A 26847-nucleotide genomic window follows, 5' to 3' on the forward strand; every position below is an offset into this window, starting at 1 on the left:
GCAGGCGAGGCGGCGTGGGCGGGGCTTCCCTCGCCGATGAGTCGGCGCTGAGGCTCAGCCAGCGCGGACGCCCCGAGCCCTCCGCCCGCCGCCCGCGACCCCCGCGACTCTCCGGAGCCCCCGCCCGCCCCGCGGAGCCGCCGTCCGCCGCCCCTCGCCCCTTCCCCGCAGCGCCATGGCCTCGGGATCCGAGTAAGTGCGGGCCCCGCCGCCTCCCCGCGGCCTAGGCCCCGCCGCGGCCTGGGCCCGGTCCGGCCCGCCCGCTTCACCCGGGGCGGCCCGCGAGCCCCCGGCGGGCGAAAGAGGCGCCGGAACGGGGACGAGCCGCTTCCCGCCGTGCGCCCCGCGGCGGCCGGGCCTCGCCGGGAAGTGTCGAGTCATGGCGGGGGGGCGAGGCCGGGCCGGGCCTCCCGCCGTGCCGCCGCCGGGCCTGGGGCCGCCCGCCCGCCGGGCCCGGAGCTGCGGAGGGCTTTGTTTCCCAGGCCCGTCCCGGGCTCCTCCTGCTCGCCGCGGCCCTGGGCCCGGGGCTGCCGAGTGACTCGGCGCTGGCCGAGGCAGACATGTTGTGCCGGGCATGGCCGAGGCCGTCGGCGGTGTTTCCGTCTCGGGTGTCTTGCCTCGCTCTTGTTGGCTCTACTCAGTTACAGGCTGAGGATCATCTTTCCTGCTCCTCAGGAATGAGTAACAGTCTCTGCACGCAGCCCACGTGCATTTTGAGCGGAGTAAAATAGAATCCAAACATAAATTTTCACAATCCAAGAATACTTGAAGTGACTTTTTGGCTTCACTAGAGGCACTTTACGTCTCTTTTTTTGTGCCTTTTGGTGTTCTTTGAGTATGTTTTTCTTATCTTTTGTAACTCCTAGAATCCAAACCTGCTTGGCCCTGCCGGGTCAGTTCCAGCGAGCTGTGCCAGGCATTCCTGTCTGCCGTGGAAGTGACATTCCCTGACTCCAGTTGTTCTGCTGGGCGAGGTTAACAGTGTTTTTTAAAAGTCTGCTGAAGTAGAAATTAGCGAAGTTCTTCTCACCCATGCAGGAACCACAAAAGTTAGTTTGCAGCTGGAACATGGTTACTTTTTAGATGCCATTTTTTGTCACAGTGCTGGCAGCCATCTTGCTGAACCGAGCCTCAGCATGGCAAGTAGCATTCCAAAAACTAAGGGTGTGTGGTGTCCTGTTTTCCTCTCCCAGCCTGTCTGAAACACTTTGGCTTCTGCACAATGGGTCTAAACTCCCCCCATGGTAGTCGTGTTCCAGTATCTGCAGTCACCATGTACCTCAGACACCTAACTTAAGGATAAAAAACGTTTTATGACTTTTTTTTTTTTTTTTCTTTAATATCTGACTAGAAAAAGCAATTCAGTCTGTAAATCAGATGTTCAGATTGGTAAGAGGTTGCTCACAGGTTTTATCTGGGAAATGATTTCACAAGGATGATGGTAAAAATGTCACAGCAGTGTGCTGAAGTTATGGCTGATTTCACTTTCAGTTCTGCAGCTGAATCATTCTGGGAGGTGACTTTTTGCTTAATTTAGGACCAACTTGAAGAAACAGCTTGTTTCCTTACTTTAAGTGGGTCTTCACAGGTTGCTTATCATTTTCAGAAGGATCACTAAGTGGTAATTACTTTCTGCTCTGGCTCTTCAAACCCTCTGTGGTGCCTCTGGGCGTTATAGGGGAGCTCTGACACAGAGAGAATTAAGTCCATGAAGCTGTGATGGGGGAGGTTTAGGTTGGATGTCAGGAAAAGATTAATCCTGAAGGTGGTTGGTCACTGGAACAGGCTCCCCAAGGAAGTGGTCAGAGCACTGGCAGAGTTCAGGAAGGGTTTGGGCATGGTCTCAGGCACGTGGTGTGATTCTTGGTGCTGTCCTATGCAGGGCCAGAAGCTAGACTTGGTAATCCTGATGAATCCTTCCAGCTCAGGATATTCTGTGATTCTGTAAGTTGTAGGAAGTCTCCCTGGTTCTCCCATGTGTGAGATGAAGCTGTTGAACTGCTTTATGGAGGGAGAAAAGGAGGCTGAGAGTACCTGTTATGGTTGGCCTTTAGGGCTAGTACATATTTGCTTCAGTTTTATAGATGTCTTGCACTTTATGTGCAAGCTTGGCCATTTGCTGTGCTGGTGATTGTCCTCACTTCTGGCTTCTGTCTAGGGCCAGCTTAATACGGACCTTGAATTTCCTTTTAATACCCAAACAGCTCAAAAGCTATGTGTTGTGTTCAGTTTCTCCCTTTGTTAAGTCAGGGAAAGAAAGGGGTGAGAGGGAGAGTGTGTGAGGGACCTGGCAGATAGGGCTGGTCAGGGAGGTGATTTGGAGGGTTTCCACCAGGCTGTCTCTGACCAGAAACTCTTCAAGGAGCCTTTAAATTTACCTGTGTTACCATTATGTCCCTGTGCTTTCCTGAAGTTTCCCAGCTGAAGTGGGAAGGTTAGCAGGAGAGAGTCCCAACCCATGCCCTAGGCTTTCCTGCTTGGTATTTTCTGTTCCTGCTCTCCTTCCCACAGATGTTGGGATTTGTCTGAGTGTGGTTGAGGTGCACAGGTATCTTCTGCTCTGTTATTTCAGCTGCAGCATGAGGAATCCCTGGAGAGATGCAATGAGGGCGAATGGTGATTATAACAATATTGTAAATTGCTGCTGGAAAATGGGTAGTGTTTGTCTGTCTAAACCTTACCCTTGTCTGCAGGAGAAACATCATTTCCCTGCCTAGCTGACATGTAATTTTGTAGCACCTTTGTTTTTTCCTCTGGAGCTGTGAGGTCTGAGCACTGAAGCTGACAGTATGCACTAAACTCCCTGGATACTCTTTCTTGGACACTTTCATTCCATTTTTAATGCCTCCAATCCTTTTTGATTGCTCTAAGTGTATCTGATACTGATCCAACCCTCAGTTCTTAGGCAACTGTAGGTTCAATTCTTCTGTACTAAAACCTTTTTGCCTTACTTAGCAGAACCAAGTAGATTCTAGCTGTGTTCTTCACTGCTGTATGTCAGGAGTTATCCAAACTTTCTATCCAATTTTTGCAGCTTTTATTTTGTGTACAGTGTTGTTTGAAAATCTTTCACTTGTTATCCAATTCCTTTACCATTTGTTTTTGATCTGGTGCTCCAGGCTGTTTTTCAGGCTGTAATAGCAGTCCCTGCATCCCTAGACACTTAGTTTCAACAACAGTTCAAGTAGCCAAAGTCTGACGGTGGTTTCTTATGAAAAGGCCTTCGGATTCACATCTTGTGTGCAGAGGGAGGAATTGCAGTCACATTCTGAATTACTCAGATAATGAGTATTGTGTCTCCTTGGTGTCCCTTAGCTGGAATCTTGAAATCTGTTTGCTGGGTTAGTTTCCAGTGGCCAGGAGCTAATGAGGAAGCAAAGTCCTTGCAAGTAGGTTGTTGGTTTTATGCACTGTTTGACCATAATCTGTCCTGATAATGTATTTTTTCAGTTTTCCTACTGCTCTTCAGTTTTCTTGGAAATCGCAGACTTTTTAGGAGCCACAACAAGACCACATTTTTAGATTGATTGTGGAATTCATGAGCCCTTTCAGTACATATCCAGCAACCTGTTGTATTCTTCTTTTGCTCAGACAGTAGATCTACAATGTCTTATCTCTTGCTCTCTTTAATAAAGAGAGGAAAAAAGATAACTTTCAATAGTGCTGGCAATCCAGGAAAGAACATCTTGTACAACTTGTTTTGTTCACTTAAAACTTGTTCACTTTGTTCGCTTTTGTTCATTTGTTTTGTTCACTTGCCTGTTCTTTGCAATGTATTTCCTGTGCTACCAGTGTTTAAGGGAAGCTTGAAAAATCTTTTGAAAGCAAGCTGGCTGCTCTCATGGGCTTGCTTGGTGTTGTTTCCCCTTTTGCGAGTCAGAGGAGGGAGCCAACGCTGCATAGTCCATCTTGGAACAGCCTCTGTCTTGAGGTGGGGAGGGACCTGGATAACATCACACCATAGGTATGTCACCCCTCTCTGATGGACTCTTAAAAATGCAGTGAACATGCCAAGTGCTGACATTTCCACTCAAAGTTTGGTTTCTTCTCATCATTCTGTCTCTAAGAGGATGAGATGGAGCCAAAGTTATGACTGCTGCCATTGTTAACAAAGCTCCCTATGCTTTGCCAGTGCTTGCTGCTTGCTTAGGTCAAGGGAAGACTTTAGTTCTCTTTATTTTCTTTCAGAATCAAGTCAGACTATGCAAGCTTTTCTCTCCTGACCTTGAATATTGACACAGCCACAAACCTGGAGAAAGTAGTCAGCCCACTGGGGGAACTACAGCACTCCACCACTGTTGTGTGTGGCTAATGTACAGCTTCCAATAACTCCTCAAGAATAAGCTGGTTCCAATTCATATTCTGTCATAGAGTGAATTATTTGCTGTATTATATTTTGAAGGATAACAGTTAATCTGCCCTTCTTCCATTTCCTTGGTCTTTTACTTGCTCTGTTTTGTAAAGGCAAATGAATTATCTCTTGTATTTCTTGTGGTGTTGCAGGCCAGAGCTGCAGTGACTTTTGTGAAGATATAATAGAAAAGAGCTAAAAAATGCCAATACAAAATAATTTTCTATGAGCACTTGAATATTTCTACAGCTTGCTTTAATAAACAGGCCTCAACAGGCTAAACTCTTAACAGCTCTTCCTGTCAGGGTTGCTGCAGCATTGTCCTTTAATGCCCCTATTTATCTGGGATTTGACACCAAATAGACTTCAACTTTTGTTTTGTTGGCAGCAGTTATATGTAATTTCAGATGAGTCTGACTAATTCATTGAGGCAAAACATCTTACAGTCAGCAACATCTCACTGACCACTTCTTTTCATAGATAGCTTCATAGCTGTATCCACTGGATGCTCATAGTTCCATTTACTGACAGGAAATGTCCTCCCTTGATCTCCTGCAAACTGGTCCCTGGGAAGTAATGTTCTCAGTTGTGTTACAAGCAAGTACAGTTTATAAAAGACAACAAAGAAACTTGTAGAAAGTGGTGATGAAAGCGGGTGGCTGGACAGGGCCAGTATCACTCAGGTTCATCAGCTGTGTTTTTTTCCCCAGCTCTAAGGCCGATGACTTATCAACTGCAATTCTGAAGCAGAAGAACAGGCCCAATCGGTTAATTGTTGACGAAGCCATCAATGAAGACAACAGTGTTGTGTCACTGTCCCAGGTGCGTCATCTGTAGAGGCAAAGCATTTCATCTGGTAATTTGCAAGTTGTTGCTGTCTATTAACTTGAAACGTAACTTTGCAATGTAAGTACAAGTGTTTGTGTCAGCAGCTACAGCTGTTACCGCTCTTGTTTCCTGATATTCCTCCTTGATAAAATGTTTTTTGAGCCTCAGTTTCTTGGATTCTACTGAGCTTGTGCCCTTCCTCTGATTTCATGCTTAGCTCTATACAACTGTAGTAAGAGTTCTCTGGATTTAGTATATCACTTCCAAGGTGTAATTTGCAAAGTCAAATAACTCTCCTTCAAGTGCTTGAATTGTTTTTTCAACAGCTTGTTCTAACACTTTGCTGTTTGCAGGCAAAGATGGATGAACTGCAGCTGTTCAGAGGGGACACTGTCCTGCTGAAAGGAAAGAAGAGGAGAGAAGCAGTCTGCATTGTTCTGTCAGATGATACCTGCTCAGATGAGAAGATTCGCATGAATAGAGTTGTTCGCAACAACCTGAGAGTGCGCCTGGGTGATGTGATCAGGTGAGGACACAGTGTTACCTTGGAAGACATTAGCAGCATCACACATTATCTCATAGTATCTGAGCTGCCCTGTTACCAGAACAAGTTAAAACCTGTTAGAAATGAATGCTAGAAAAAAGTGGAACAGCCAAATAGCAAGATTAAAAATCCCTCAAGAATGTTTATATCCCAGTTTTTGTTGTAAAGATAGTTTTTAAATTAGGAGTGCTTAAAAAATGTTACAAAGATTTTGTTGTTCAGCATTTACAGTAAGTAGAATCATAAAATGATTTGAGTTCGAAGAGAGCTTAAAAGCAGTAGTAAAACTTGGGTCTCTACTTATAGGAGACAGGTCCCATTTTGTGATGAGAGAGAGTAGAATGGTAGCACATGAGCATTTCCTGAACAGAAAAATTGTAGTTTGCAGGTTTAAAAAAGGGAAGGCTAACAGCTTTTCCTCTTCCTGAGCATTATCTCTGAGAAAATGGGAACCTGGTTCTGACACCAGACTTTCTGAAGTGGTATCTAATAATTTTTAAATGCAAAACGTGCTTTGTACAAACTTAGGAAATGGGAAAAATGAAGCTGTTCTACCCATCTCTCTACCACTAAAAATGTAAGTTTTAAACACTGTTGTAATTCAGAATGGTGCTTTGTGTCTTTGGATTTAAAATAGAGGTGAATTCTTACTTGAACCTGGTGTGAGATTCCTGTTGGAGTCTCTTCTAGCATGACAGTGCCGTGCTCTCATCATCTCTGTTAGCACTATGTCTGTAGTGGTTCTCAGCTTCCCAAATGTGTTACTGATTGTCTTGACTCATTGTGAGGTCAGGGAATTTTAACACACTTGCCCTCAAAGTTTTTCTTGCCAATCTTTAACTGCTTATAGTGTTAGTGTGTCCTGGTTTCTGCCAGAATCCAGATTCTTGTGCTAATTGCTTCCTTTTTGTTGTCTGTCAGATATTTTCCTTCTGGGATAGTCTCTCTCTTCTTTTGCCTTTTTGCTATGTCCTCTCTGTAATGCATGTGGTAAAAGAAACAGTTAGGAGTCTCTAACAGAAGTCATGTATGAAAAAAGTTGCCTGCTCAGCTGCGGTTCCATGGCTTTTCTTAGCCGGTGAAGCCAGTTTCTGCTACATCTGGATACTTTGAGTGTTGCTACAGTAGACTGTTGTGCTACACTGCAAAATAATAACAGTAGCACATATTTAAAAAGAGGAAAGTACTTTCAGCCTTCAACCTAATCATCAGCCCTCACAAAGTGGACTGACAGACTCGTGGCTGCTGAGGTGTTTTTACTCCCAGTTGGTACTGAGAGAGCTTTTGCTTGGAATCAGGTATGTCAGCAATAGGGAGTCTGAGCACTGTACTAAGAGAGAGGAGGGAAGAAAGAGTTTTTCCCAGCTTACTTTTCCTTGCAGCTGTCTCTGCAGTAGCTTGTTGAAATAAAAGCTACCTCGTGACTCTTGCAGGTCTTTAGGCTACATTAGACATGTGTGAATCTAGTGAAGGGGTCTGCAGAAGAGCAGAAGGGTAGGAGGAAGCAATTAAACTCCCCAGTGGTCTTGGGCAGGACTGAAAGGAGTGAAGGCGAGTGTGTGCTGTGAAGACTAGATCTTGGTTGGATGATTTTTGCCTTGTCAGCATTGGAATATTCCTGTGCAAGTAGGAAGTCTCACCAGGGCTTTTGATGATCTTTGAGTGTTCTTTTCTGGGAAGGGACATGTTTCTTCTTGTCCAGGTGTAGCATTGAGGTGCAAGTCCAGCATGATGTGACTAACTGGGGTTTTCTTTTTTTTGCAGCATCCAGCCTTGCCCAGATGTGAAATATGGCAAACGTATCCACGTGCTGCCAATTGATGACACGGTAGAAGGAATCACGGGGAATCTCTTTGAGGTCTATCTCAAGCCCTACTTCTTGGAAGCTTACAGACCTATCAGGAAAGGTAATAATGCCTGTCATTGAAGTCCTCACAGCCACAAGTGTGAGTTAGTCCTGAGACCAAATACAGAGAGTTTCTAGAATCTTGCACAGATCTCCATGAGGCATTAGACCAGCATCTGTAGGGAGAGATTTTGCTAGTGGTGATCTAAATTTTCCACAGTCTTCAGAAGCAACGATGGCTGCTGCTGGCTGGTAGAGCAATTTGGTAGTTCTCCTTCATTTTTTTTTAAAGCTGCATGAGATGGGGCAACATCAGAAAGGCTCATGGTACTTGGGAGAAAACTAAGTTGTTGCCATGTGATGTAATTGGTTAGTTACTTGCATATTAATCAATTGGTTGGGTGTACACTGTGCTTATCCAGCTTCATGAGAGGCCATTCTTCATAAGGTTGTAATTAAAGGGGACTCAGGTTCATATCCCCACATCTGGAGTGGTAGAATTGGTTTCTATCATGTGCTGAATGTGGTGGTGTGCATATAGCTGCCATAGAAGTGATCATATGACCATTATGTAACAATTGCCATCATGCAATTTGGTTAATTTCCTACTCTCACCTAAAATCAAATCACCTTCACCCATACACTGGACTTCTCCATCCTCCCACATCACCCACAAAGTGCCACCCAGGTCCTTGAGGAAAACCAAAACCATATGTGGAAAAGCAGAGCCATGCGTGGATTTGCCTTTGCCTGAGGCAGCAGTGACCCAGACTGTTTATCCCAGCATATTTTTTATGTGCACTACAGTAGCTTTGTCTCCTTGTGCAGTATGTAAAAGTGTTGGTTGGAGAGAGCCAGCCACCAGGTAGCTTTTGCTAAATGTGTGTCGCAAAGTTTGCTGGTCCCACCAGCCTTTTCTCTCCGTGAGAGAAAAGCAGTCCATTGCATCATTTGATTTTCCAGAGGGTGGTGCATGATATGGGATGCAATACCCCCTCAAAACTATGCTTTGCCTGTTTCTGGGATTGGATGTTTTGTCATCAGATCCAAAGACCATTTTTTCGTCTTAGAGTACAGAATAATATGGGCAGATCCCAGCACATTGTAGTGATTTGTGTCACTCTGGAACTACATTCATGACATACCTTTATGCACATATTTACTAGTTTTTCAGGATTCTACACTTGGTCCGGAGTGAAATTCCAAAATGTTTTAGGTAGTCACTGGCCTGGACACTTAACCCTCTGGGCAATGTTCTTAAATACATTTACTTTAAACAAGACCAAAATCCCATTCAGCAATTGCTGTTTCACAGCAGTAAGCTTGCCAGAATTCCAGAAACATTTAGGCAATACCCTTAGGCACATGGCGTGGTCCTTTGGGCTGTCCTGTGTAGGACAAGGAGTTGGACTCAGTGATCCCCATGGGTCCATTACAACTTAGGAAATTCTGTGATAAGAGCCAGGCTGGCTTCAGCTATGTTGAAAGGTTATTAAAAATCTTTAAAATGCTCAAACGCTACTGTAACCAGGCTGGCATAAGACATCGGGAGGGAGATGTAGGAAGCTGCAGTTACCAGTAGTTCCCAGTGGATGGCTCCCAAAGTGCAGAGCTGATGGCAGTGCTCAGTTCACTCCTCGGATTCTTCTCAGGACCAGTGATTCCATCGCATCATAAGCCACTACTGCAAAGAGAAACACAGAGATAACCTTAGCCCAGGCAGCAAGGACAATAAACCTCACCATGGGGGACACCTACACTGAGTGGGGTGTTAAAAAACACACCCTGAGAACAAGCATGAATAAACACCATCACCAGCTGCTATTATATACTGAATGCTTATAACGAATTTCGTTTAATGTGCTCTGCTCAGATCTGTTGTTATGCCAACCCTTTGTCCCCGTGCTGGCTGCAAAAAAGGACTGTTGTCCTTTGATCCCAGCATGTGACTGAATATCAAACAGCCACTCATTCCCCACTCAGCTGTGGGATGGGGAGTAGATCAGGAAAAAGGAAAAACTTGTGAGTTAAGAACATTTTAGTAATTGGAACAAAGTAAAATATAATAACAATATCAATAACAGTAATGGAAAAGACAAGAGATGAAACCCAAAAAGTAGGCATTGCACAACACCTGAGACAGCTGGTCGCCACATGCTGAATGATGCCCAGCCTGTGCCTCATCAGTGTGTGATGTCTCCCAGTGAAATCCCCACAGTATATACACTGACAATGATGTTCTGTGATATGGAATATACTTTTGGCTAGTTTGGATCAGCTCTCCTGGCCATTCTTCCTCCTGGTTTCTTGCACACCTGCTCACTGGCAGAGCATGGGAAACTGGAGACCTTGAGTTAGGGTAAGCACTGCTGAGCAGCAACAGAAACATCAGTGTTATTAACGTTATTGTCATACTGAATCCAAATAATTGAATGCACTGAAACAGCTACAAGGGAGGAAATAAACTCTATCCCAGCTGAAACCAAGAATGTATACCAACTGGCACCCTGACTAAATTCACTTCTTCAGAGTAATTTAAGGAATAATTGGAAAGGTGAGTAGAAAACCAAATGTACTTTTGGGGTTGTGGCCCTAACACTTCTGCTGTACCGTTGATGAAAGTATACTGTAGACACAAGTTATCCAAGGTCTGTCACCCAGGAGACACAGTGCAGTGTTATATACTATTCTGCTTCTGGAGACAAACAGTTATAACTAGTAGCTATTAGTTACAGTAAATTCAAAATGAATTTTTATTAAGTTAGGACTTTTTGCTTGTTCTAGAAATGTTAAATTGAAATGGAATAGGGGAAAAAAGTGATTTCTTGCCTTTCTGGGGTTTTTTTTGGGCAGGGTATTCTTTTCTATTGTTTACTGGTTTTTACAGGATGACACTTGAGAACTGAAACAGTGCTCAGGCTGTTGCAGTGGATGCAACTCTTGAGTTTAACGTGCAAAGCAGAGTTATAGATGCCATGGTGTCCACCCGTGTGACCTACTTCCTAAACTCTGAGGCTGCTGATCATACAGGGGTTGATGTTTTGCAGATGTGGGTTGCAACAGGCCACTGACATGTGGGATTTTACAGGTGACATCTTCTTGGTGCGCGGAGGGATGCGTGCAGTGGAGTTCAAAGTGGTGGAGACAGACCCGAGCCCATACTGCATCGTGGCTCCAGACACAGTGATCCACTGTGAGGGAGAGCCCATCAAACGGGAGGTGAGCAGAATCCTGCCAGGTCGTTCTCCTGCTGGACTTCCTCTGTCCAAAGCCTGTTTCTGGGACACAGATTGAGGGCAGCAGAGTTTGCAATTCCTCTTTTGACATTTTGTCTACTGAATGTGATAGTCAGGAACTCTGGTTTCAGGAGATGAGCTGCTGCTGAAGGTAGTCAGAGAAAGGTGTCCAGTGTCCTCCTCATATGCCAAAAGCACCAGGGGGTAGGTTTGCTGATGAGATGCCATTCTTTGGCAGCAGCTGTTTTGCATCTGCTTCCAAGTATCTTGGTGGGCTTGAATGCAATTTTTCATTCCAGAGTTCCCTTGATTCATAACAGGGAGAGATTACAATGGTGCTGAATTTCATGCCATGTGAAAAGAAAGTAATGGCACTTTTCTACAAATAAATTTGGAGTACCTAAATGGTTTATTTATAAAAAATAAGAGTTCCCCAATCTATTACTGTTCCCCAGTGTTTAACCTTGAGTGTTGCAACCTGTGACTGCCTGAGGAACTTGTCTGACAGGTCTTGGTGACTTTACTGTACAGAGTAGGAAATCTCAGGGAAATGAGCTAAGGTGGGTATGTACTTCATAGAATAAGTACCTTTTTTGCTGCAAGTAATGTGAGTACCAGTTTGTTATTAGCTGCCTTCTGAGAAGCACCTCTGTGACCCTTGTGAGACTGCACCTGGGCACTCCATGAATTCCACTTGGCCTCTTCAGGCCACAGCAGAGATAGACAGGAGTAAGTTCAGCCCCTGCCACCAAAATTATGAGGAGCTGGAGGCCAAGAATGAAGGAGGAGGGACTGCAATCATGGGATGATGCAGCCTGGAGAAGGGAAGGCAAAAGGACAGGCCTACTGACAACTGCCTGATGGGAAGGGATAGAATCTGAGAGCTGTGCCCAGGGACATGACTGGATGCACCAGCATAAGCTAGATCAAAGGAAATTCCTAATAGATTCTTGGAAAAATGTTTCCCCCAATTCTGGAGCAGAGCCCAGAGACGACAGAAATCTTCAAAACTGAGATCTTCAGTGCTTGTTAGGTCCAGTCCCTGAGTGATCTACTTGAAAGAAGTGAGACTTGAACTGATCCCCTGTGAGATTACAGGCTATGTTATTATTTGAGTGTGGCCTAAATAACTGAGGCCAGTAAAAGTTTGGACAGCTGAATTAATGGATACTCTGAAGAAAGAGTTGGTTACAACTGATCTTATCTGTATATCTGGACTTTAACATTCTGTGCTAAATTGGAATCAGTCTCAAAGGTAACACTGTACCTGAATAACTGGCAGATAGAATATGCCAAATAGTGTGAGAGTCCAGGGTATCTCCCTGGCTTCTCTGGGAATGCAAAGACCCCCCTGGCAGACCCCTCTGAGACCCCTGAGTGCTGCCCAGGAGCTGCAGGGGCTGGATTTGGCTCCTTGGGAGAATCTGCCAACGCTGAGAGAAGAGACACATAAAATAATGATGAGTAGAGTGTAAATTAGAATATTAGAATATTAGAATGTAGTATATGTAGGTTTTTAGATTGTTTATATTAAGGGCCATGTGGTCAAGATGGAGGATCCTGGGTGTGGTGGGCTTCTTCCTCCTTCTTCTTTGTGTCATCCGTGCTGAAGTTGCACCCTGGGAACCACAGATTGGGTGGGGAAGGAGCTGGATATTGTAAAGAGGTTGCATGGCATTGGGGAAAATTTGTAAATATTGTATACATAGTTTGGAGTATAAAGACCTTGGCACAGCCCGCCCAGGGTTCTTCTGCAATGATCGACCTGCAGAGCAGACCTGTGCTGAGCTGGCAGAAACATTTTTAAAGATAAGATAAACAGCCCTGAAAAATCACAAGGTCGTCTCAAGCTGCTTTCTTGCTGGTACCTCTGAGGGAACCAGACTTCTGACCACCTGCATGCCCTCTCTGGGGAGATCTCAAGCCTGAAGAGACCCTCAGAGACGGGACAAAATAGTTACATAGCATTTACTCTAAGAATAAGTCTATTTTTTACTGGCATTGTCTCTTGTTACTTCCATTAGCCCCATCAAAGAGACACAGAGCTTGTTTTGTTCTAGAGTTTGTAGGGAACCTGGCAGCTGTTATTCCAGAGGGTGGGCTTCAGTGAAGTCTGAGTATGTGCAGGCATTTCTCTTTGTATGTCTGGGAAGACAGAGCTGGGAAACAATTACAGAAGGCATCAGGAAGACTTGAAAGGGAGACTCAAGACAGACAAGAAGTGTCTTAAAAGCCATGTTCCTGACTTCTGTAGACAGGGAGGGTTGTTGAACTATTGTTTTCACTCAGATGTTTGATGTATATCCTCCTGGTAGGATGAAGAGGAGTCGCTGAATGAAGTGGGCTATGATGACATTGGTGGCTGCCGGAAGCAGCTGGCTCAAATCAAAGAGATGGTGGAACTTCCCCTCCGACACCCTGCTCTCTTCAAGGCCATAGGGGTGAAGGTACGTCCCCACGTGCAGGTGGATAGGTTGGCTTGCCCTGGGAGATGTCTCTCCTCGACAGAGATTTAGGAAGTATTGGACAGGGGAATAAATAATTTGTGGTATGGGTTTTTGGTTTGCTGTTTTGGGGTTTTTTATGCTAGCGTTCGGAAGGTACTTGTTTATGGTTTCTGGACACAGACTGAAACTCTGTCAGCTTGTAAAGCAGAGTGATGCTTTGAATCAGCGCTGCCAGTTACTGGCAAGGTTTCTGTTGTGTGTTGTGTGAAGTAGTAAGGGTGTTGATAGCAGTGCTGACATGGCAGCTGTTGCATGAGTTTACATTTCAATTTCAGACTGGCATTATCAAATGCTTACAAATTCACTGTGAAGCTGCTTATGTAGTCTAAGTCGCTTGCCTTTGTCCTCAGCCTCCACGTGGGATCCTGCTGTACGGTCCTCCTGGCACTGGTAAAACACTGATAGCCCGAGCAGTGGCCAACGAAACCGGGGCTTTCTTCTTCCTGATCAATGGTAAGTTTTGCAGCTGCTTTGGCCCCAGGTCTGCTGTGTGCTCACTTGTCCATCTTATTGTAAGAATGGTGTTAGTAGGGCTTGTAGAGCCACATTTTCTTCCTGTCATTCTTCCTTACCTCTTTCAAGCATGCCTCTGGGGACACTTGGAAGCCCTTTGTGTGGAAGTGTCAGTAGTGGCACTTCCCTGAAGCTCAGCTGTGTTGTAGCAGAGTGCCTGGAAGATGGTGCTGAGACACAGGGATTCAGCGTCTGTCTGTCTGTCTGTCTGTCTATCCATTTGTGTTGGTGAAGGCAGAACTGGCAGGGCTTCTGGCTTTGCTCCCACTATATCCCATTCAGAATGAATTCTGAATGCTGTGGATTCCTCTTTCCCCTCAAGTAAAGCACAAAGACCTCTTTTGTTTCACAGTACATTATTTGGAAGGAACTTCCCTCAAAACTATAATGAGAGCCTTTGGACTTAGCTACAAGTGACAGAACTCCTATTGATAACTCTCATCGGTAGCGGCTGAGGTGGCTACTAGTAGGGACCTAGTCGGGACCAGATTCTGAATTTTCCACACTGCTTTTCTGTTCCATTTTAGTCAGTGCTGGAATAACAGAACATTTTTACGGAAAGAATGCAGCTTTTCTTCTCTGATTTCAATCATGTGACAGTGATAGCAAAGGACAGTATAGCATAGCACAGCAGTGATTAGCAGTAGGATTAGGGACTTTTATCTCAAAATAGTGGATGTAAATGGGCTGATTTTAGCCATATGTCACCCCATCATATCCTTCCTCAATTGTGGAAGTTGTCACTGAATGCTAATGCACCAGCCGTTTCTCTAGATGCTTGTACATCTATTGCATAATAAAAATAACACTGTCAAGAGTTAGCATTCACTGCCTGCTGGCCCCAATCTGGAGCTGCAGGCAGTGCTGTAGACAGAGCTGATAAGAACTGGTGAGTTACCTATAATGAATTACAGAGCACCTGTCCACACCTGTGTCTCTGCAGCTGGCAGCTTTCTATGGCTGAGAGTCAGGTTTATTTTCCTTGTATCCTTTAGAAGCATATTTTCTCTTCATTAACACTGCCATCAGCATGATAGCAAAATCTGTAAAAACAGAATAAGTGTCTAAGCCTGCTTTAGTGTTCAGCAGTTGCAGATGTCAGGGAAATGCTGCCCATCCATTTGGGATCAGTGTGTTTACATGCTTTTATTTTGTATTTAATCTTTGAGAGCAGAAGGGGGTTGTGATTTTGTTTGTGGTTGGTGGTTTTGACTTCTTTAAAACTAATTTGTAGGATCCTACAGAGGTAATTGTATACCTGTGTAATGTAAGCTAAAGATGGCTTCATAGAGCTTTTTCCTTCCCTATCCTGATAATTCATCACCTTTTAATTTGATTGCTTCTCTTGCAAGCTAGGACTGACATTAACTGTGTGTGGTGGCACATTACAGAGAAGCTCACCAAGTGTGAAATAGGGTAAGAAAAGAGGCAGCTAAAGGTAGCTCATTGACTAGTGCTGCATTCTCTTAGAGTAAACTGAAAACACCAAAATAATGATAAAAACTAATTCTGCATGCTGGTCTTGCCTTTCAGCTGCAGATTTAGTGAATGTGATTGATAGTGTTCGCTTTGGCTTGAAATACAGCTTGTCCCATGTGGATATTGTACTAAAAAAATTCAGCTGCATGGTTTTGGGGCTAGCTGCCTCTCTTCTGAGTAGCACACCACTGCTGTTTTTTAGGTCCTGAGATCATGAGCAAGCTGGCTGGTGAGTCTGAGAGCAACCTGAGGAAAGCCTTTGAAGAAGCAGAGAAGAATGCTCCTGCCATCATCTTCATTGATGAACTGGATGCCATTGCTCCTAAGAGAGAGAAGGTAAAGAGAGCTTTTAGGAGGCAAATTAGTATGTCCTTTTTTTTTGGTAGCAGCTGACATGAGTCTCCACATTTCACTACGGAGTAAAACAGCACTTCCTTAACCCCTGAATTCAGCTGGACGTGAGAATGATCAGATACAGTTCACATTTGTTACCATCTGGTGGCTGTTGTATCTGCCGCAGCCGGCTGCTATGCTCCTTGTAGGGGGGCTGCTGGTCTCAGCGCTGCTTTCTGTCCCCACAGACACACGGGGAGGTGGAACGTCGCATCGTGTCTCAGCTGCTCACCCTCATGGACGGGCTGAAGCAGAGGGCACATGTGATCGTGATGGCAGCCACCAACAGACCCAACAGCATCGACCCAGCGCTGCGGAGATTCGGTAACCGCCCTGCCCCCTTCCTGTGTGTCACACTCTGTGACAGGCCATGCTTCAGGGGCCCCAGAACACTGAGCAGAAAGTCGTGTTGAACATGTGGTACAGAAACTATTGACTTGTCTCCAGCTCCCTGCTAGAAATTCTTTTCCAGGCTTGCAGCCTTTGATATCATTTTCTGTGCCATGTTAGGTGAGAATGTGTAGAAATAAAATAATACTTTGAAGTGAGTAAAGTGTGCTGGCCTCTATTGAGTGAAGCTATTTCAGGACACACTTAAGGAGGAAATGCCTAAGGGGATATTCATGCATTAGATTGCAAAAGGCTGTGAATTACCTGATTTGGGTTTCTTTTGTTAATGAACAGCTGTGGCTGGAGGAAAAATAGAGGTGTGCATGTCTTAGTGAATATTGCAGTGATGCCCTGTTTTCCTCATGTGTTTGACCACTTGGGTAATGCTGTGAAAGTTCTAAAAAATTAAATCTCAGTATTTTTTTACCCTTGACAAGGACACAAAGGTAGAAGTAAACAAAAATGTGTCATGGTATGTTGGCACTCTGAAGCCTATTTTCCCAAAAATGCAGCTCAGAAAAAGTTAATAAATGAACAATCATCTGTGCATAATCCCAAGGTCTTGCTATTAGTTTCACTTTCCCTGACTGCCTAATGCCTTTCCTCCTTCTCTGATCTGTCTCTTCTACAATGCTGATAAATGCTGCAGGCAAACCCAAAACTCTCATTTTCTGATTTTTTGTGGAAAGCATCACTTTGTTCAGTCAGAGGAAGACAGCAACTGCAGCTCCTGTGGTGTGCAGAATCAACAGCTCAACGTGTGCTTGTACTCCCCAGGTCGTTTTGACAGAGAGGTTGATATTGGTATCCCTGATGCCACTGGGCGCCTGGAGATCCTGCAGATCCACACGAAAAATATGAAGCTGGCTGATGATGTGGATCTGGAACAGGTGAGCAGTGTGCCATTAGGTAAAGCTTGTCTCATTCCCAGTGCTCTATTTCATAGTGGAAGAATTGTTCAGGCTTGATTGTACAAGTGCAGTGGCTCAGTTAGGATAGCATAGAACCGCATGAATATGTGATCTCTGGGATTCCTTCTGACCACTTTACCAGTGACCTCCAGAGGACCAAAATCCTCACTGACTAGTTAGGAATGGCATGGCTAAATGAAACAAATATGCATCATTCTAATCTGGAAGTGCCTTGCCACTGTCACCATGTTTGCTGTCTCATTGCCTTTAAAAGTTCAGCAGCCCTGAAAAAGCTCACATACAGCTGGGTGAGCATTGTGGTGTTGCTGCAGCTGTAAGCTGGATGGTTCCTGTCATTTCTGTCCTGAATGAAGAACTGCAGTCCTCAGGGTTATCTTTCTGCACACCATCTGAATTCCAAATGGAGATTGGATCTCTAATAGGCAGTAGAAGGCAGAGTGTCTTTAACTGAGTGTTAGCATCTTGAATGTGCAGCAAAGCTATGGTGTGGCTCTCTTTCCTTCCCAGTGAGGGACCAGAGCATGTGTTGCCCTTGCTTGTATCCCTGTGAGTCATTGTCAGTGCTCTGCTTTCAGGTGGCAAACGAGACCCATGGCCATGTTGGTGCTGACTTGGCTGCTCTTTGCTCAGAAGCTGCTCTTCAGGCTATCAGAAAGAAGATGGATCTCATAGACCTCGAAGATGAAACCATTGATGCTGAAGTGATGAACTCTCTGGCTGTGACTATGGATGACTTCAGGGTAATGCAGGATTGCTCCTCATTCTTCTGAGTGCAATTAATTGCTTCTCTGAAGCAAAAGAATGTAATGTGTTAGAATTCATATAATACCATTTCTTCTAACAACAGTGGGCTCTGAGCCAGAGTAACCCTTCTGCTCTTCGGGAGACTGTGGTGGAGGTGCCACAAGTTACCTGGGAAGATATTGGTGGCCTAGAAGATGTAAAGAGAGAACTCCAGGAGCTTGTACAGGTAAGGCTTTACAACAGACTTTTTGCTTAGCCAGCTTAAAAAATATAAAATCCAGAATATCTTCAGTTTCCTGTTTGTGCTGCAAACAGAGTAAATGCAGAGGCTTTATGGCATCTATTTGTAATTGACTGTAAATACCATGCTGTTCCATCTTAGTGAACTTGGGGGGGAAGGTGCTGGAAAACAGCATCAGGTCTTCCTGAGCTGAGTCTGCAGTGACATTTTATGTGGGTGTTGTGCAACATGCAGAAACAGCCACAGTTCTGCCTCTTAAGTGGAGACCAGCAGTGAGACCACTGCTGAGAATCATCCTACATGGTAGCTTTATCTGCCAGGCAGTGGATGAAGGTGCTCATACAGAGAGTTTCTGGAGGGCTCCCCATCAGCCTTAGCACAAGGGCAAGTGAGAAGTAATTGTGAAGCCCTCTACAAAGGGAAAGAACAGGACAAAATGTTACAAAACGTCTGTGGAAACTCCAGGTGTCTGCACTAGTATGGTTTGGGTTTCATACAGTTCTGCTTTCAGCTGGCACTGTAGAAACATCCTGTCTGTGAATAAAAGCATCTAAATTTTTCTAGTTTTCTGATGTTAAAATCATCACCTGTCTTGCATATGACCTTGCTGCTGAGGATAATGGCTCACATCAGACACCTTGCTGTCTCTGGAGAGCACAGCAAATAGGTTAGGTAATGAGCTGTTCCCTTTTGCTTCTGCAGGGCAGAGTGAAGCTGAGGTTAAGTGTGCTGGAATGTACTGAGCTGGTACTTGGGAAAGTACTGAACTGTACTTAGTTCTTAGTGGTAAATAGGTGATTTTAGGCACCTTTCCAAGCCAGTATCCACTTAAAAACTGGAATGGCACCTGGCAGGATCTTGTGTTTAATCCACCAGAAATCTCAGGTAGTGCTTCTGGTAGAACCAAAACTGACTCAGATATGTGTCTCTTCCCATTGAAGAGGAGTTGGATTGGAGATGTTTTGAGGGTCCCTTCCCACCCAAACCATTCTGTACTTCCAAGGTAGCCTGTTGTGGCACAACATGAGAGGTTTTTGTTTTGTCTTCTTTCAGTATCCTGTGGAGCACCCAGACAAGTTCCTCAAATTTGGCATGACCCCTTCAAAAGGGGTTCTGTTCTATGGGCCACCTGGTTGTGGTAAGACACTGCTGGCCAAAGCCATTGCCAATGAGTGCCAGGCAAACTTCATTTCCATCAAGGGGCCAGAGTTGCTCACCATGTGGTTTGGTGAGTCTGAAGCCAACGTGCGCGAGATCTTTGACAAGGTAAGAGTTTCCCCCACTCCCTGTGCTCCCCTTGTGCTGAGGTATCCCCAGAACTTTGTCTCCACTCCATCTGTCTTACTGGTTCTTATTTGTGTCTTCTGTGTTTTTCCCACTTGCCCTGAGAGCAGGAGCTCTTTCCTGGTGTTGGAATTAATTCTCTTCAGCAACACACTGTTGAAACTCATTTCTCTAACTGCAGTTGGCATCTGTCAGTAGAGGGTGATAAATTCCCCAGTGCCTTTGCAGAGGCTGTGGTTAGGAGGGCACATGTATGCTCCACACCCCTGGAAACTTTGATTAACACCTCATTAACTGTCATCATCTACAGATTTTCAGAATATTCTGGGGGTTCTTGTCCTGCAATATACACTGTTTAGAAAGAAGTTCGCTCCTCCTCAATTGTCCCATAGTGTCATCTCTTGTCCTAGAAGTTGTCTGCATGGATTATCCTGTGAATCCTTGCTCTTGTGGTGAGGGACTATTAGAAAAAAAGTTGGCAGGAGAGTGAAGAAAGATTTAGATGAGAAGGAACCTCAGAGGTTGTCTAGTTCAGCTGTTTGTCCAGAGCAGGGAGGTAACTTTGAAATTTCATCAGCTCAGTGCCTTGAGTTCTGGACACGTGTGCAGGTGAAGAATCCCTGACCTCTGGGCCTATGTGCTGCTGTAGGAGCATTCTCATTATGAGCAATTTTTTTTCCTTATTTCTCACTGGGATTTTCTCAGCTGCTCACAGCTATGTCTCCTGGTCAGGAGGTTCACAACACCCTCCAAGGTGGGGACTGGAGAGGTGTGCATGAGTCAGGGTTGCAGCAGGCACTCACTGCACACTGTAAAGAAAGATCCAGTTCCCCATAACTACGCATTAGGTAGCTGAAAACAGCAGCTGGATCCCTCCCGTACACTGGGTATATCTCACCTGCTCAAGTGCCTGAATAACCAGTTGACATCTTCAGGTCTTGCAGGGAGAGTTCTAGTCCAGCAAAATGACTCCATCTGTCACTCTAGGCATTGGAGTTTCTACTTTTCTGCCTGGTTCACAATGTCTCCACTTAAGGGAAATTAAATTTGTTGTTCAGGAGAATTTAATAGAGAGGTTGTGTGGCAAGGGTCTGCTCTTGAGCAGTTCTTCCAAGCTTTCCTTGCGAAGAGCTCCTGGTACTCCTGAGCTGTGTTAATGATAAGGAAGGCTTAGTGTGAAGTCAGCATGCTCCTTGTTGGGAAGTATTAGCATGGAATAATGGAGCCCATGCATTTTGCAGGCTCGCCAAGCAGCCCCGTGTGTGCTGTTCTTTGATGAGCTGGACTCCATCGCCAAGGCCCGAGGCGGGAATATCGGTGATGGCGGCGGCGCTGCAGATCGTGTCATCAACCAGATCCTGACCGAGATGGATGGCATGTCCACCAAGAAAAATGTCTTCATCATCGGTGCCACCAACAGGCCAGACATCATTGACCCAGCCATCCTGCGCCCCGGCCGCCTGGATCAGCTCATCTACATCCCTCTGCCCGATGAGAAGTCCCGGGTTGCAATCCTTAAGGCCAATCTGAGGAAATCACCAGTTGCAAAGGTAGGATCTGCACACTGACTACTTCTGGCTTGGGTTTGCTGTGTGCTGCTCGTGTTCCTCACAGGCTGTGGACAGCACAGAGGTCTGGAGGCTCATCTGCATAGTAGAATGGGAGAGGAAGCTGGAGCTCTGAGGTTAGGTGTCAGCAAAGCTGGAAATTGATCTGCAGGCCCAGCAGTCATATAATCAGGTTCTGCTCGCGGTACAGGATCAGAAAAGCATATTTTGTTGAGGTGAAAAAGATTCTTGTATTCTGGGGAAAAAAAATGGTAGAGCACACAGGTGTGAAATACAGATTGAGAGGAGCCATTGCAGTGAGTTGTTGCTGTACCCTGTCATAGGTAAGAGTTGTGTCCCTTGCCTGGAAAGGGGCAATAATGCAACTGTAAGTTAATAAAAGAAAAAACAGACATAAAATGAGAGTCCAAATCTTTTTATGCCAAGCTTGCCTAGTTAGTTTCAAAGGAGGTTGCAGTAATACCCTCTCAACTGAGGGCGAAGAGAGGAGGAGGTCGGCTGTCTTTGTCTGCTTGTGTCCCGTCTCTATTTCCAGTCTGATGGTGTTTTGCTTGACTCCTCGTGCTGAGACCTGAGCAAGTCATATCCTAAATCTGTAAGTGCAGAGGCATTTACAGCCACTTCTTGGATTCTTGGTGGGTGTGAGGAGCATAGCCTGCTTTTGTGTGTGGTTATCTTTTCCTGAAAACAAGAATCTTAACAGCTGATCTTTCCATAATTGGCCATAGTTAAAGCAGCACCTAGATACCCTAAAGACACCTCGCTCTCACTTGAGGACATGAGGTGTAAAGGAAAGGCCCCTCTTCCTTTTTTATTTTTCTCTAGGATGTTGACCTGGATTTCCTGGCTAAGATGACTAATGGCTTCTCAGGGGCTGACCTGACAGAAATTTGCCAGCGTGCCTGCAAACTGGCCATTCGTGAATCCATCGAGAGTGAGATCAGGCGAGAGCGTGAGAGGCAGACCAACCCTTCTGCCATGGTGAGTGGGACACAGAGCACTCCCTACCCACGTGTGAGGTGTGATGTGTTCCTCTGTCATCCTCAGGGATGAGTGGGCTCTTGTGCAGAGCATGGAGCTGGAGCACTTTGTTCTCATCTTGTGGGAGGTTGAGGACCCTCCTGGGATGCCTCATGGTCAGCATTGCTCAGGAGGTGCCTGCTGCAGCCCTGACTCATGCACACCTCTCCAGCCCCCACCTTGGAGGGTGTTGGGAGCTTCCTGACCTGGGAGGGAAAGCTGTGAGCAGCTGTTGGGCACACAGCTCACCTGATTCCTCTGTCCTGCTGCAGGAGGTGGAGGAGGACGATCCGGTTCCTGAGATCCGCAGGGATCACTTTGAGGAGGCCATGCGCTTTGCTCGCCGCTCTGTCAGTGACAACGACATCAGGAAATACGAGATGTTTGCACAGACCCTACAGCAGAGCCGTGGCTTTGGCAGCTTCAGGTACCTGTGGGGTGTGAGGGGTGGGCAGTGTGCTCAGCCAGCCTCCGAGCACCATGCTGGGGCAGCTTTCTGATGGGTTCTGGGCAGCAAAACTTTTTTGCACCGTACAATCCTATTCAACTTGGTGCATGGAGCACCACTACACAGCATGGCAGGTGTAGGCTGTGCTGCAGGTTGGTTGTAGCTGCTCTGTGGTGCTCCTGAAGTCCCTTTTTTCCTTTAACTCAAGTGACAGCCAGCAGTCATGAGCCCTTTGACCTTCCCTAAGGCTTCATCCCATTCCTCCTTGTCCAACCTTGTTGTCACTGAGGGTTTGTGTGGAGGGAGGGGGTGGTGCTGAGCTGTGAGGAGGCTTTTTAACATCTTCTCTCCTGTCCTGCACTGCTGCATGCAGGTTCCCATCAGGCAACCAGGGTGGTGCTGGTCCGAGCCAAGGCACAGGAGGTGGCAGCGGGGGCAACGTGTACAGCGAAGACAATGATGACGATCTCTACGGTTAACTCGCTGTCCTCGGTGGACCAAACTCCACATCAGGCCACGTTGTACAGGGAAAAATCCAATGTTCAGTGGACTCTTGGCTTCTTCATTCCTCAGTCAGAACAGTGTAGCCGCACATCAGACTTTGTACAGGGAATGTTTTCTGCAAACACAAATCCAGAGCGGTGTTCAGTTGGGAGGCAGACAGTGAATTAACAAGGAGGGGAACTGACTTAATTTCTGAGAAATTTCTGTTCTAGTTTATGTGGCAGAATCAGCAGCTTTAGCAAGGGTACAACGCTAGCCTGTATTAAAAAAAAAAATAAAATAAAGTCCCACAAAAAATAATAAAAAAAATTAATAAAAATCCCACAAAACCCTAGCAAGGTCATGGCAGTTCCTTTGTGTGGTGCTGGCGCTGTCTAAACCCATGTTTCTGATGCTGTGTGAGCCTCCTTGCTCCAGTGGAGCCCATCTGTGTGTGTGTTCCCCTGCTGTGGACAGGGCTGCTCCTCATGTTTAGCACCTCTTAGCTCTGTTAATGGAAGAAATGGGTCTGGCAGTGTCCCTGCCCTGCCTTGGCAGGAAGAGCCTGGCAGCAGGTACCTGCTGTTGTTTTTCCAAGGCTGGCCATGAGCTGTCAGGTCTCTTGCTGCTGTGGCTCTGCAGCAAAGGGATTCTGCAACAATCCCTGTTATCCAGGCACGAGAGGCACTTGGGGTATCTCTGGGGTTGTGGCATAGTGTGGCACCACTGTGGTTGGGTAGAGAGAATCTTCAATACACTCCATGTGTCCCAGTTTCTGATGCTTGTCTTGGATCTCTGGTGGAAAACTGGCCTTGTGTTGTGACCCAGACTCAGCAGTTGGATTCTTGGTTTTTCTTCCTTTTCATTTGTTCTGCCTCCCTGCCTTGGTGCTTCCTTTATTTTCTCTTCTGTGAACTGAAAAATGTGCTACTGCTGTACTTGTTTATGTCCAGGAAACCCTGGGTCTCAGGGAGCAGGACAAGAGGCTTGATGTGGCTGAGCCCTCAGTGTGAGGGGGAGCAGTGTCAGTGGAATGCAGAGAGCAACTCTTAGGGAATGCAGGAACTGAGGGTTTCTGCATGAGGGTAAAACACTGTTTGTGTGGCAGAATGTTTCCCTGAGCCTTGGGGACTGAGGCACGATGGGGAGGGCAGGAGCTGTGGGGTTCCTGTCCCAAAGCCTGCCACGTCTTGAAGGGCTCCATTAAGCTATCTGTATTTAAGAGGAGAGGATTTAATGGCACAAGGGCAGGACTGGGAAGGGGTCTGTGCCGAGCCGTGGGGATAAGCACAATTAAATAGGGAACGCTGCATTTAAATAGCACAACCCCCTGCGGGGGAGGAGGCGGTGCCGGCCCCGGCCCTGGCCGCGCTGGCGGCTCACCTGCACTGTCCTGTTTGGGAACTGTCTGCCGGCACCACCGTCCCTGTCCTCACGCCCCTCCTGCTGGGCAAACGCTCTGTGGGGACACCTCTGGCAGCAGGGTTGAGGTTGGGAGGGCAGCTGCTTCCCCTGCCTCACGCCATCCCAGTTTTAGGTTAAACATCACCTTTCTGCTCTATGGTTGATTCTCCTCCCTGAGCTCTGCAGGGGTAGCAATACCAGCTTTGCTTTGGCCACAGGGACCAGGCCCAGGTGCTTTCTGCTACCAGGAAAGAAGCTCTACAGGACTCCCTGAAGTCTTCATTGGCTTGGAGGGGGTCCTTCCTCCCTGCCAGTGTGAGAACATCACCACCCAGCAAGTCGAGGGGCAGATCCATCCTGGCATCGTTGTCTGCTGTGGAGGCTGGGGCCAGAGGGCATGGGATGGTGGGGTGTGGGTCCCAGCTCCTGGCAGCCCAACTCTTCCCCACTGCCTCTCCTAATTGCAGATGCTGATTGAATCCAGCAGAGGACCTGGAAAACCTCCTCTTTGTTTCCTGCCATCTATGGGACATGGCTCCCAGTGAAGGTACAGCACCCACAGGATTTCCACGAGCATCTCCCCCTGCTCTGAGGCTGTGTGGACCTGGTGGGAGGGCTGAGAGTGTCCAGATCAGCACTCCCAGCCTCAGCAGCCCCAGGCGAGCAGTTGGTACCAGGGACTGGGTTTGGCCCCAGCCCTGCCCCTTTCAGGACTCCTCCAGCAGAGATCCTGGTCAGTCACTGCCAGGGCAAGAGCCTTTCTGCAGCCCTCCTCCCCTGCCCAGATCCTTGCTGGGGGGACTGTGCAGCTCACAAATGTTCTGGAGGGAGGAAGATGCTGTTGGCTCAGGCTTGCCCTAGGAGGTGTGGGATTAATGAGGGGGAAGCTGATGGCATCTTCTTCCTTTGCTGACATGATCAGCACCTCCCTGTGCCCCCCTGGGATCCACCTGTGGCCCCAGAGCCCCTTTCAGCCCTCTACAGCCCCTACAGTCAGGCCCCATGGGGACCATTTGACTTGATAGTCCAGCCACGCTTTATGCAGGGTGAGAAACAACTCTCAGGGTACAGTGTTTGGGTTAGAGGCTGGTCCCTGATCCTAGAGGCTGGGACATGCCTGCACCACCCCAAAACCCTCTGGGCCCAGCAGGTGCTCCAATTAGCAGGGGCCCATTCTGCTCCAGGCATGGATGTGCTGTGGGCATCCCTGCTCCATTGGCATCACTGGCCCCCAGGACATCTCTTCCCCTTCAGCCCCCCAGGCCATGTGCCTCCTCTCCCTATGGCTGTCCTTGTCCTGAGGACATTCCTCTTCCGTGGGCATCCCTTGCATTATGGATGTGCTCTCCCCACTGAGGTGTCCTGCCCCATGTGTATCGCTTCCCTAGGGATGTTCCTAGTCCAAGGGCATCCTTTCCTGTGGAGGTTTTAAGCCTGTTGGCAGACCAGTACCACTCAGCTGCTTGTTCACAGCCCACCTGGCACAACACCCCAGCTGATGCACTGGGCAGGATGTTCTGTGGAATGGAATATCCCTTTGGCCAGTTTGGATCAGCTCTCCTGGCCATGCTCCTCCTGGCTTCTTGTGCACTTGCTCACTGAAAAGTTCCTTAGTCTCTCCAGAAACACGTATGGTTTCTTCCTGGTGTAGCTCCACGACTTTAGGGTGCATTGTGTGGGACAGAGGCTGCGCCCTTCTGGTCCTGTTCATTGGATTTGTAACTCACTTCTTGTAGAAATGGAATCACAGAAGACCCTGAGATGGAGTGGACCCATCAAGAGCATTGAGTCCAACTCCTGGCCCTGCACAGGACACCTCTAGGGACACACCATGTGCCTGAGAGTATTGTCCCAACACTTGAACTCTGTCAGGCTTGGTGCTGGGACACTTCCCTGGGGAGCTGTTCCAGTGCCCATAAACCCCTCTGGGTGAAAAACCTTTTCAAACTAAATCTCCCCTGACACATCTTCATGCTTGCCATAAGATCAGGGATACTGTATCCTTTGACTCTGCAGGGAAACTACCCACCGGAGACTGGGCAGCAAATACTCTGGAAGAACCCTCGTCTGTGATTGTTTACTCAGTAATCCCCATACCTGTGTCTCTATGGTCAAGGTACGTTTTCCTTCCTACGTTCTTGTGTCCTTTCCATATTCTCACAGGTAAAACCACCAGGTACCCCTATCTCCTCCCTGCTCCCTAAAAGGATGCCTGCTGTTACCAGCTCAGGGGAATGGAGGACTTCCAAAGAGGGAAGGCAGGAAGGAATTATAGAGGTAGATGCCCCATCCCTAGAAAGTCCCACTCAGGGCTGAGTGGGACTTTGAACAATCTGGTTTATTGGAAGGTCCATGTCCTTGGCAGCGGGCTTGGAATGAGATGAGCTTTAAGATCTCTTCCAACCCAAACCTTTCTATGACTGATTCTGTGAAAGAAGGGAGATGTAGGAAAATGTTTCTGTCATAGTTTGATTCTCCAAGGAAAAAGGCCAAAGGTGCAGTTATGAAGAGTTCCCAACAGATGGCTCCCGAAACACAGAGGGACTGGCAATGCTGAGTGCTTGTATCAGATCTGTCTCACAAATGGAGATACTGCTGTGTCAGTGGATCCATGGGCCGGGGCTGATGGTGTGAGG

At 46.8% G+C, this 26847-nt stretch overlaps 1 protein-coding gene across 1 annotated transcript; it reads left to right on the forward strand.

Moving 5' to 3' along the window:
* Positions 1–23162, forward strand: VCP (valosin containing protein). Its single transcript, XM_079330117.1, has 17 exons — positions 1–192; positions 5062–5173; positions 5533–5705; positions 7488–7630; positions 10658–10788; positions 13121–13252; positions 13663–13765; positions 15507–15640; positions 15886–16021; positions 16865–16977; positions 17595–17759; positions 17867–17989; positions 19058–19270; positions 20530–20838; positions 21682–21837; positions 22149–22303; positions 22698–23162. The coding sequence occupies exons 1-17, from the start codon at positions 176–178 to the stop codon at positions 22801–22803; spliced, it is 2421 nt and encodes an 806-aa protein (XP_079186243.1). The 5' UTR covers positions 1–175; the 3' UTR covers positions 22804–23162.
* The last annotated feature ends 3685 nt before the right edge of the window (positions 23163–26847 follow it).

This window comes from Erithacus rubecula (genome assembly GCF_903797595.1).
Source record: "Erithacus rubecula genome assembly, chromosome: Z".
Taxonomy (NCBI): Eukaryota; Metazoa; Chordata; class Aves; order Passeriformes; family Muscicapidae; genus Erithacus; species Erithacus rubecula.